This window comes from Salvelinus namaycush, chromosome 20 (genome assembly GCF_016432855.1).
Source record: "Salvelinus namaycush isolate Seneca chromosome 20, SaNama_1.0, whole genome shotgun sequence".
Taxonomy (NCBI): Eukaryota; Metazoa; Chordata; class Actinopteri; order Salmoniformes; family Salmonidae; genus Salvelinus; species Salvelinus namaycush.
Genome location: NC_052326.1, coordinates 3,846,044 through 3,859,025, shown reverse-complemented (window position 1 = coordinate 3,859,025; position 12,982 = coordinate 3,846,044). Strand labels below are relative to the sequence as shown.

The 12,982-nt window shown below is 39.2% G+C and overlaps 1 protein-coding gene across 1 annotated transcript in view; it reads left to right on the top strand.

Moving 5' to 3' along the window:
* map1lc3a (microtubule-associated protein 1 light chain 3 alpha) overlaps positions 1–4,138 on the top strand; it is a 30,054-nt gene extending 25,916 nt beyond the window's left edge. Inside the window, exon 4 of the mRNA XM_039015588.1 lies at positions 2,701–4,138. Coding sequence (XP_038871516.1) covers positions 2,701–2,863 — 163 coding nt within the window. The 3' untranslated portion in view covers positions 2,864–4,138. The remainder of the gene's footprint in view (positions 1–2,700) is intronic.
* The last annotated feature ends 8,844 nt before the right edge of the window (positions 4,139–12,982 follow it).

Here is a 12,982-nt window from a genome sequence, read left to right as displayed (position 1 = left end):
AGATAAGATCTTGCTACCATGGAAAGGAAAATACCTGTCTATTTGTGGGAAAATCACCCTGATTAACTCTTTAATCATATCACAGTTTACCTATTTGCTTATGGTTTTGCCTACACCTAGTGACCTGCTTTTTAAATTATATGAACAAAAAATATTCAATTTTATTTGGAACGGCAAGCCAGATAAAATTAAAAGGGCCTATTTATATAACGAATATGAATTCGGAGGGCAGAAATTATTAAATATTAAAGCATTAGACCTCTCACTAAAGGCATCAGTCATACAAAAGTTATACTTAAATCCAAACTGGTTCTCTAGTAGATTGGTACGAATGTCTCATCCTATGTTCAAGAAGGGCCTTTTTCCCTTTATTCAGATTACACCTGCTCACTTTCGGTTGCTTGAAAAGGAAATAATCTCCAAAATATCTTTATTTTTTAAGCAAGCCTTAGAAAGTTGGTTGCAATTTCAGTTTAATCCACCTGAAAGGACGGAACAAATAGTACAACAAATCTTGTGGTTAAATTCAAATATAGTAATTGATAAAAAAACTGTATTTATCGAAGAAATGTTTAAAAAAGGTATAATTTTTGTGAATGATATCATAAATAGGACTGGTGGAGTAATGTCACACATGCAGCTAACACAGACATATGGAAATGTCTGCTCTACCCAAAATTACAACCAATTAATTGCAGCATTACCACAAAAATGGAAGAGGCAGGTGGAAGGGGATAAAAGTAAGGAACTTGTATGTCGGCCTTATATTAAAGAACATAAATGGTTAAAGAAAAGTGTGGTAAATAAAAACATATACCAATTTCATTTAAGGACCAAAAAACTTACAGCTGTGCCATATAAATTGCAAAATAGTTGGGAAGAGATTTTCGATGTACCCATTCCATGGCACATGGTGTATGAATTGATACGCAAAACAACGCCGGATTCAAAACTTCGAATTTTTCAATTTAAATTATTGTACAAAATTCTTGCAACTAATAGAATGTTATATATATATATGGGGGATACAATCTTCCCAGCTCTGTAGATTCTGCTGTGAGGAGGCAGAGTCATTAGACCATTTATTTTGGTATTGTCCGCATGTAGCTCGTTTTTGGTCACAGGTCCAGGAATGGTTGAAGAATTGCAACATTTGCGTAGAACTAACGCTACAGATAGCAATACTGGGGGATTTGAAAAGCCATAGTCAATCAATCAATAATATAATAATTATTTTAGCAAAAATGTTTATTTTTAATTTACAATCCGTGGAAGCTATGAGAATAGGAAGATTCAAATCTTTTGTGAAGCATCACAGCACAGTTGAAAAATATATGGCAAATAAAAATCCGAAATGGATGATGTTGGAAGATAGATGGGAAAGGTTGAGTGGAGCTGAAGGGTGGGACTAATAACAAGATAAACAATGTAGGGCATACGGGATCTGTGAAATGTGTATAGGTGCGGAGCTATTGTGAAATAGCACAGTTACAAGTGGAAATCAAACTGGATGGACAACAGAAATAGAGGAAGGACTAAGAACAAACAAGAGAGAACTATTATAAAGTAGACTGTGTCTGTAAAATGTGTATAAGATGTATAAATTGAAGGTAAAAACAGAAATGTTTATCAGTTTACTCCAATTGGGGGATCGGTGGTAGGGTTTGCGGGGAATAATAATAAAGGTATACTCTTTAAAAAAGTATGTATGTCTATGTAGGTATGTGTATGTATGCATACGTGAATGGATATATATATTTACCCCAAAAAATATGGGGGATTGGAAATGATGCAGACAATTACATTGGAAGCAACATTCTTTCCGCAATATTAAGCTGATCCACCCCCCCCAAAAAAAAAAAAAAAAAAGGGTAAAAAAAAAAATATTTGTCATTCTCAAAACTTTTGGCCACGACTGTATATTTTGTATGATATGGCACTTTCACCATTGGGTCACCAAGACCTGTAACTAAATCTACACTCTGAGCACATCAACTTGCCTTGCTTTGTGCTGATTTCATGCCCGTTACAATTGCTACAATGTCCTTATTTTACAATTTACATAATCAAAATGTGTTGTAGACAAAATAATAAAAAGGTCTGTCTGGGAGCCTCAATAGACATATTTGTAGTTGAACAAGTCATTACATGTATAGACATTTTTTTTCCCATGGCTTGAACTTGACTCGAGACTCAACCCGTTCTACTTGCGACTCGAACCTTGTGACTTGACTTTCTTGTGACTCGAATAATAGAGACTTGGTCCCACCTCCTTTTGTTCAGTCTGTTACACAAACTAACAATCACGGCTAACAGTGTCACCTAGCAAGTACCATTTATTTAATTCTGTGCATCCATTGCTAATTGTTGAATCCTCAAAGCGATGCCCGTTCTATGACCTGCCCCTGGACGGTAGACATTCAATCTGATGCCAATTATAGTAATGCTGTGTGTGGATTTTAAACTTGCTTGCATGAAATGCTTGCCTGTACTCCGAATACACAAACCATGCAACACCTCAAGGTGGTTCAAGCTAAAAGATGGGTCATATTCATTAGGCACCAAATGGACTGAAGCAGGGAAGGACTACCTGGACTCGCCAAATAACTGCTTGTTTTCATTTTACTACAGTGTGCCCTAATGATTGTGTCCATTGTGTAGTGACCAGCCCTGACCCCCTGTATACCCATTCTCTTCCAGGCGCCGACTGCAGCTCAACCCCACGCAGGCCTTCTTCCTCCTGGTCAACCAGCACAGCATGGTGAGCGTGTCCACGCCCATCTCCGAGATCTACGAGCAGGAGCACGACGAGGACGGGTTCCTCTACATGGTTTACGCCTCTCAGGAGACTTTTGGATACTAGGGAGAGAGAGGGAAGTCTGGTCAAAGAGATGGGTGAGATAGGAGGCACAGGGGTACAGAGAGAGGTGAGGTTAGGTAGAGTTAGGTCAAACCCAGCTGTGTATGTTTCTTTTTTGCCCCCCCCCCCCCCCCCGGGATGATTGAGTTCCCTTAAGGATAATTAAACAGACACCACCATGTCTTCTCATGACACTAGTAGGTAAACAGGAACGCTATGTGCAACTTCCCCCTCCCCCTTCCCCCCCCCCCCCCCCCTTATTAAAACTATCATCCCCGTTGGAAGTACATTTCTATTGGTTGTCTTTTTTTCCTTTAGTCATAGGCTAGTGTTTTTGGCCCATTGGTTTTGATTTTATAGTTCATTATTTTATCTCCAATTGGAACCTGGTTTCTCAGAGTAGAACACTATTAGTGTTTTGTAACACCTTTTTACTTACGTGGTCGTAGGTGCTATTGCCTAAACCAATGGTTATTAATCTTGTCTAGAGTTTCCCCAATATTGACACAGCTTACCTTTCTGGCACGTCTGCCAAAAGTGCAAGTGCATTAACTACACAACAAGACCTGCAAAATTGCTAAGCCATCAATATCCCTGTACCTAAATCTGCTAGAGCATTGGGTATCTTAGGTTGTTCTCCCCTCCCTCCATTTAAGTATGGTTTAACAATCAATCAGATTAATCAAATGTGTTTGTCTGTCACCTTGAGCAGTTGACTGGTTCCATGAGCAAGATGACCATCCGTACAGTCATAACAGGTAGTGGTGGGTATGTGTGTTGTGATATATAAGCTAGTACTTAGAATTGAGTAGTGGAAACAGATGTATAATGTAGAAATAAATACGCTTCTTTGCACATACCTTTATACTATTATAATAAGACTCAGTATTGAAAAGAAATAAATGACACATTTGATTCTTTTTGATATTCTGATATTCTCTCCTTTAGAACACTGTTCTGTACGTATGCCTTTGGTAAAATGACTTTTGGAACTATGGGTTTGTGATGCACTACATACCTTGCATGTTTTTCATTGTTTTTTTTGTATTGATTTTGGCAATAGATATAATTATTGTATTAAGTGTATTAAAACTTTTATTTTTAGAATTGTTTCCAAACCAAAAACTGAAAATGTATGTTAACAATTGTGTGCGTATAAACCATTAAAATACTGAAGTTGTGTTCATTTAAATGCCTCAATTGTAACTAATTCAAGGAGTATAGCATTGCTTCAAACTAATTTTAAGCATTCGCTAATAAAGCAATTAGAAATGTAAATTCATGGTTCTAGTAGTGGTTAACCAGTGTCAATGTTGAGTACAAATTAGGGACAAGCAATAACAGCCTTCATATTACTGATAATCTGGGCAGATGTATACATTTGCATAAAAGCAGCACCATGACCACGGGCGGATTGTATGGTGAGCAGTCAGTCAAAATAATTGTTTATTTTGTGTTTATACTTGTGGAAAATAAAATCAGATTTATTTACTTTTTTTTGGTTATATGGACATTCACTATTATTGCGAAGAATGCATTTTGTCCCAAATGTCAATATAGTGAGTGTCCTTTTTTTTTTTTTTTAGACTCTTTAAATCCCATATGTGTATACTCACTAATTGCTTGGTGTTAAGGATTGTGCTACATGTATAGGTAGCAAGGTACATACAATGCGTGCACAAACCATTAGGAACACCTGCTCTTTCCATGTGACTGACCAGGTGAAAGCTATGATCCCTTATTGAAGTCACTTGTTAAATCCACTTCAAACAGTTTAGATGAAGGGGAGGAGAAGGGTTAAAGAATTATTTTTAAGCCTCGAGACAATTGAGAAATGGATTGTGTATGTGTGCCATTCAGAGGGTGAATGGGCAAGACAAAAGATCCTTTGAACGGGGTATGGTAGTAAGTGCCAGACACGCTGGTTTGTGTCAAGAACTGCACCGCTGCTGGGTTTTTCACACTCAACAGTTCCCTGTGTTTATCAAGAATGGTCCACCACCCAAAGGACATCCAGCCAACTTGACACAACTGTGGAAGCATTGGCGTCAACATGGGCTGCTAGCTATACCTATGGAACACTTTCGACATCTTGTAGAGTCCATACCATGACGAATTGAGGCTGTTCCGGGGGCAAAAGGGGGTGCAACTCAATATTAGGAAGGTGCTTAAGTGTTCAGCTAATTATTTCATAGCGTTATCATCATATTTCTACAGATAACCATGTTCCCAGCCTAATCTTGTGACCATAAAGTTGAAATCCACTGTTAGCTCTGGGGAAGCCCACTGTGGTAAGCTTGTCCAGTGCTAATGCTTCAGAACCATAAATATGGCTAACCCAGCTGTTTTGAAATTGTGTAGAGAGCTTGTGCTGCACGCTTTTTAATTTCTACCCACACTTTTTAAGTTCTGCCCACATTTTCTATAGGATTAAGGTCAGGGCTTTGTGATGGCCACTCCAATACATTGACTTTGTTGTCCTTAAGCAATTTTGCTACAACTTTGGAAGTATGCTTGGGGTCATTGTCCATTTGGAAGACCCATTTGCAACCAAGCTTTATCTTCCTGACTGATGTCTTGAGATGTTGCGTCAATATATCCGCATAATTGTCCTGCCTCATGATGCCATCTATTTTGTGAAGTGCACCAGTCCCTCCTGCAGCAAAGCACCCCCACAACATGATGCTGCCACCCCCGTGCTTCACGGTTGGGATGGTGTTCTTCGGCTTGCAAGCCTCCCCCTTTTTCCTCCAAACATAACGATGTTATATACGTCATTATATATTTTTGTTTCATCAGACCAGAGGACATCTCTAGGAGACGGAACGCGTCTCCTTCCTGAGCGGTATGACAGTTGCGTGGTCCCATGGCATGGTGTTTATTCTTGCATACTATTGTTTGTACAGATGAACGTGGTACCTTCAGGCGTTTGGAAATTGCTCCCAAGGATGAACCAGACTTGTGGAGGTCTCCAAATGTTTTTTTACTGAGGTCTTGGCTGATTTCTTTTGATTTTACAATGATATCAAGCAAAGAGGCACTGAGTTTGAAGGTAGGCCTTGAAATACATCCACAAATACACTGACTCAAATTATGTCAATTAGCCTATCAAAAGCTTCTAAAGCCATCACATCATATTCTGGAATTTTCCAAGCTGTTTAAAGGCACAGTCAACTTAGTGTATGTAAACTTCTGACCCACTGGAATTGTGATACATTGAATTATAAGTGAAATAATCTGTCTGTAAACAATTGTTGGAAAAGTGACTTGTGTCATGCACAAAGTAGATAACCGACTTGCCAAACTAAAGTTTGTTAACATGGAATTTGTGGAGTGGTTGAAAAACGAGTTAATGACTCCAACCTAAGTGTATGTAAACTTCCGACTTCAACTGTATGTGTGTGTATATATACAGTGAGCACCATAATTCATTGGACAGTGACCATTGTTTTGTTATTTTGGTTCTGTGCTCTAGCACTTTGAGTTTGAAAGGATACAATGACAATGAGGGTGAAGTTCAGACTGTCAGCTTTAATTTGAGGGTATTTTCATACATATCGGATGAACCATTTAGAAATTATAGAAGCTTTTGTACATAGTCCCCCCCATTTTCGGGCATCAAAAAACATTGGACAGTTTAACATAATGTAGAATAAAGTAATCATTGTTAATATTTGGTTGCATATCCTTTGCATGCAATGACTGCTTGAAGTCTGCGATGCATCAACATCACCAGACGCTGGGTATCTTCCCTGATGATGCTCTGCCAGGCCTGTACTGCAGCCATCTGCAGTTCCTGCTTGTTTTGGGGACTTATTGCCTTCAGTCTCCTCTTCAGCATGTAAAATGCATGTTCAATTGGATTTAGATCCTGTGATTGACTCAGCCAGTCAAGGATTTTCCACTTTTTGGCCATCAAAAACCCCTTTGTTGCTCTAGCAGTATGTTTAGGGTTATTGTCTTGTTGCATGATGAAGTGCCGTCCAATGAGTTGAGGCATTTGGTTTTATCTGAGCAGATAAAATATTTCTGTAGACTTCAGAATTCAATTCACTGTTCTACTTCTGTCTGCAGTCACATCATCGATGAAGACAAGTGAGCCTGTTCCACTGGCAGCCATACAGACATAGCCATAACACCCCCTACACCATGTTTCACGAATGAGGTGGTATGCTTTGGATCATGGGGATGTCTTGTTTTTCTCCACACTTTCCTCTTTCCATCACTCTGGTACATGTTAATCTTTGTCTCATCTGTCCACAATACTTTTTTCCAGAACTCTTGGGGCTCTTTTAGGTGCTTTTTAGCAAACTGTAATCTTCCCTTTCTGTTCTTCAGGCTTATGAGTGGTTTGCATCTTGTAGTGTACCCTCTGTAGTCCTGCTGATTTTGTCTTCTACGTATGGTAGACTTTGACACATCTACACCTGCATCCAGGAGAGTGTTTTTGATCTGTTGGGCTGTTGTCAGGGGGGGTTTTCTTCACCATAGAGAGTATTCTCCGGTCATCTACTACAGTGGTCTTCCTCAATCTTTTGACATTGAGTTCACCAGGTGTTTTTTTTTCTTGTCAATGAATGAACCAAACTGTTGACTTGGGCATGCCCAGGGTTTTGCAATGTTCCTGATCGATTGATTTTCATTTCTGAGCCTTATGATGGCCAGCTTCATTTGCATCAACACCGCTGTCTTCCTCATGTTGTCACACCCCAACAACAACCTTCAAAGGCAATAGCAAAGTCTAGAATCAACACTATCATCAACAGCTCTCCTGCATTCACTAACGACACAAATGAATACACCTGCCTAACGACACATCTATGAAGCCAATTCAACAAATACTTGTTGTACTTTAAAATGGGGGGACCATGTACAAAAGGTGCTGTCATTTCTAAACGGTTCATCCGATATGTATGAATATACCCTCAAATTAAAGCTGACAGACTGCACTTCACCCTCATTGTGCTAGAGTACAGAACCAAAATAACAAAAAAATGGTCACTGTCCAATTAATTTTGGTGCGCACTTTGTGTATATATATATATACACTGCTCAAAAAAATAAAGGGAACACTAAAATAACACATCCTAGATCTGAATTAATGAAATATTCTTATTAAATACTTTTTTCTTTACATAGTTGAATGTGCTGACAACAAAATCACACAAAAATGATCAATGGAAATCAAATTTATCAACCCATGGAGGTCTGGATTTGGAGTCACACTCAAAATTAAAGTGGAAAACCACACTACAGGCTGATCCAACTTTGATGTAATGTCCTTAAAACAAGTCAAAATGAGGCTCAGTAGTGTGTGTGGCCTCCACGTGCCTGTATGACCTCCCTACAACGCCTGGGCATGCTCCTGATGAGGTGGCGGATGGTCTCCTGAGGGATCTCCTCCCAGACCTGGACTAAAGCATCCGCCAACTCCTGGACAGTCTGTGGTGCAACGTGGCGTTGGTGGATGGAGCGAGACATGTCCCAGATGTGCTCAATTGGATTCAGGTCTGGGGAACGGGCGGGCCAGTCCATAGCATCAATGCCTTCCTCTTGCAGGAACTGCTGAGACACTCCAGCCACATGAGGTCTAGCATTGTCTTGCATTAGGAGGAACCCAGGGCCAACCGCACCAGCATATGGTCTCACAAGGGGTCTGAGGATCTCATCTCGGTACCTAATGGCAGTCAGGCTACCTCTGGCGAGCCCATGTAGGGCTGTGCGGCCCCCCAAAGAAATGCCACCCCACACCATGACTGACCCACCGCCAAACCGGTCATGCTGGAGGATGTTGCAGGCAGCAGAACGTTCTCCACGGCGTCTCCAGACTGTCACGTCTGTCACATGTGCTCAGTGTGAACCTGCTTTCATCTGTGAAGATCACAGGGCACAGGGCACATATCACCACCTGCAGAACCACTCCTTTATTGGGGGTGTCTTGCTAATTGCCTATAATTTCCATCTGTTGTCTATTCCATTTGCACAACAGCATGTGAAATTTATTGTCAATCAGTGTTGCTTCCTAAGTGGACAGTTTGATTTCACAGAAGTGTGATTGACTTGGAGTTACATTGTGTTGTTTAAGTGTTCCCTTTATTTTTTTGAGCAGTGTATATACACACAAATATATAAACATTCATACATACACTTTTTTTTAGAATATACCTTTTATTATACCCCGCAACCCCTACCACAGCTCCCCCAATTGGAGTAAATGAATAAACAATAACACTTGGGCTTCTACATACTATATACATTTTACGGACACAATCTATTTTTACAATAGTTATATTTTGTTTGTTTTTAGTTCTGGGCTTCCTCTATTTCTGATGTCCATCCAGTTTGATTTCTATTAGCCATATATTTGTAACTGCTATTTCACAAAAGTTCTGAACCTATTTACATATTACATGTTTTACATTTGTTATTAGTCCCACCCTTCAGCTCCATTCAACCCCTCCCATCTATCTCTTAATAACACCATCCATATTGGATTTCGATTTGCCACATATGTTTTCCAACTGTGCTGTGATGCTTCACAAAAGTACTGAGCCGTTCTATTCTCATAGTTTCTACAGATTGTAAATCAAATAAACATTTTTGGTAAAATTATTGTTATATTATTGATCGATTGACTATGACTTTTCAAATCACCCAGTATTGCTATCTGCAACATTAGCTCTTGGTAAATGTTGCAATTCTTCAGCCATTCCTGGACCTGTGACCAAAAACGAGCTACATATGGACAGTACTAAAATAAATGATCTAATGACTCTGCCTCCTTGCAGCAAAATCTGCAGAGCTGGGAAGATTGTATCCCCGTATAACATTCTATGCAAGAATTTTGTATAATTTAATTAGAAAAATTCAAAATTTTGAATCCGGCGTCTTTTTGCGTGTCAATTCATAAACGATCTTATGGAAAAGTGTTTGTTCAATTCTATGTGCCATGGAATTGGTACATCAAATCTCCAAACTATTTAGCAATTTATATGGCACAGCTGTCAATTTTTTTGCCCTTAAAACCTCTTATAAGGATCGGACCCTTTAAAAAAAGAAAATTGCCTAAAATGACATGCCCAAATCTAACTGCCGGTAGCTCAGGACCTGAAGCAAGGATATGCATATTCTTGATACCATTTGAAAGGAAACACTTTGAAGTTTGTGGAAATGTGAAATTAATGTAGGTGAATATAACACATTCGATATGGTAAAAGATAATGGTCCATCATCTTTGAAATGCAAGAGAAAGCTCAAAATGTAATATTCCGGGTTAGGCGCAATTTTGATTTTGGCCACTAAATGGAAGCAGTGTATGTGTAAAGTTTTAGACAGAACCATTGCATTTCTGTTCAAAATGTATCAAGACTGCCCAAATGTGCCTATTTGGTTTATTAATTATTATTTTTTTTTTTTTTTTAAACAAAAATCTATTTAATCCATTTTGAAATCAGGCTGTAACAACAAAATGTGGAATAAGTCAAGGTGTATGAATACTTTCTGAAGGCACTGTATTTATAGCCCTACTATTGAGCTAATGAATGGCCTAATATATGGCTAATATTTAGCTTCTTACTTCGGCTACACATCTCCAGCGTCTCTTCCAGCTGTGCGCAATATACTATTCCTCTTCTCGTGAAATCCCAGGAAAAGCTATTGGACATTTATTTTTAGATATTTTATACTAGGCCTTGCTCTAGCTACTTGCTGTATGTATGTACAACAGGCCTACAGCATACACCAAATTAACTGTCTGGGAAAGTTGAAAGTGCTGTTGGTGTGATCACTTTGGCTGGTTATTATAATGGTTACACAGGTCGGACAGATGAGCACAGTGAAGAGAAAGATCCAAAGGAATTGACAACCATTCGAAAATTGGATATCACTTGCATACCACTTGAGCAACGAGGCAAGCAATGACATGCTGTAAAAGATGTGCAGGCCAAATAGCGTTTGCTGTTGAATTTCTACATTTAAATACATTTTTATATCCTTTTAATTGTTTGAAATATTTTTTGCAGTTGTCACTATAACAATGAACACACCCTGAAAGCATTGAATGGTTGTGTTACCACTTTATTAATAGCATGCAGGACATTCACAGATTTCACAACACACTGTGTGCCCTCAGGCCCCTACTCCACCACTACCACATCTCTACATTCCTAAATCCATGTGTATGTATATTGAGTATGTTATCGTAAGTGTGTGTCTGTGCCAATGTTTGTGTTGCTTCACAGTCCCCGCTGTTCCATAAGGTGTTCTTTTTTTCAAAAAAAAAATCTAATTTTACTGCTTGCGTCAGTTACTTGATGTGGAATAGAGTTCCATGTAGTCATGGCTCTATGTAGTACTGTATGCCTCCCATAGTCTATTCTGGTCTTGGGGACTGTGAAGAGACCTCTTGTGGCATGTCTTGTGGGGTATGCATGGGTGTCCGAGCTGTGTGCTAGTTGTTTAGACAGACAGCGCGGTGCATTCAACATGTCATTTGTGTAAGTGCTGTGCTTGTTGAGTGTACTTTCCTATAAGCATGCTGAAATTCTGTTAGCAATTTGTTTACTGTAAAATAGCATTGTATCTGGTCAAACACCATTTTTTCCCAGAAGTTTACTAAGGGTTGGTAACAGGCTGATTGGTCGGCTATTTGAGCCAATAAAGGGGGCTTTACTATTCTTGGGTAGCGGAATTACTTTAGCATCCCCCCAGGCCTGAGGGCACACGCTCTCTAGTAGGCTCAAATTGAAGATGTGGCAAACAGGAATGGCAATATCATCTGCTATTATCCTCAGTATTTTTCCATCTAGATTGTCAGACCCTGGTGGCTTGACAGGTGCAGTGTCGATTTTAGCATGTGAATCTTGGTGGGGCAAAAAAATAAAAGCCACAACACTAAACAAACAATACATTAATTGCACTATACCACTGCTACACCTGGCTATCAGAGGAGCTGTGTCTGGCAGTGAAACAGTTCATTCAGCTTCATTTACTGCCTTTTAAAAAAACATAGCTGATATGTCTGACTTGCTTAAACAAATGTAGTTTCTACTGACAATTGAGATGTACAAACTATGGACTAAGGGGATGACAAGCGAATAAGAGGCAATCCGTAATTTCGATTAAGACATTAATGAGCGAGAAAGGATGGACGTAGTGAATATAACTTTGTTCAGCACATTTGAAATGTACAGCACCAGAATTCAGAACATTGGCAGTTCTTAGTGTTCTCCCTGTACAGCAAATCAGAACCGTAGGATAAATAAAGGGGGCATATAAGCAGACAATCTTACAGTATTTGATGATTACATTTCTTAACAGGTTATAGGCTACATGTGAACCACCAAGTCAGAACAGTAGGTGAAATGAATAGGTGAAAATTGTATTACTTTCGTAGCTACAGTATACACATCTCCCTGGCATATTACATCATTTATGCAGCAGCATACATGACATGTTTGGATTCACCTTGTTGTGCTGTGCTCAGTTGAACAGGAAGGTGGCGCCGTGGTCCTTCGTGGGCAAATGTTGTCATCAAACTTTGTCATCAGTCTGGCATTCTTTGGATTTATGGTGCTTTCAAAACAACTGGGAACTCAAAAAAAAGTTTGAATCATGATGACGTCAGTGATCTTCAGGTCGTAGCTGTAGAAAGTGGCCCGAGTTCCAATTCCGAGTTGGATGAAAGTTCAAAATGTATTTTCAGTCGTAGCTCGTTTTTCCCCCTGAGTTCCCAGTTGTCTTGAACTCACTAAAGTCAGATTTTGCAATTCCGAGTTGTTTTGAGCGCGCCACAAATTCTTCATTGACAGCATGGCCAATGTTGAATGTTTATAATTTTAAACTAGGAAAAGAGACCCTTAATCTTAGATTTGGGACCACACAGCCACTCCACTAAATAGCAGGCTAATGATTTGCAATGGTAGCCAATGATTCCTTCCAAACCACTCGTTGAATTTGTGATTTCCAACTCGTTGTGGAATGTTTATGTCCTATGGCCGATGAGCACTGATACATTTTATCTATAATTTCTCTTCATTATTTCTCTTCATATGACAAGGATTAAAAAGGATTTGCCAGTAGATTGTTAACTTGATTCATGATGACTGCTAGCTAAGATTTTGA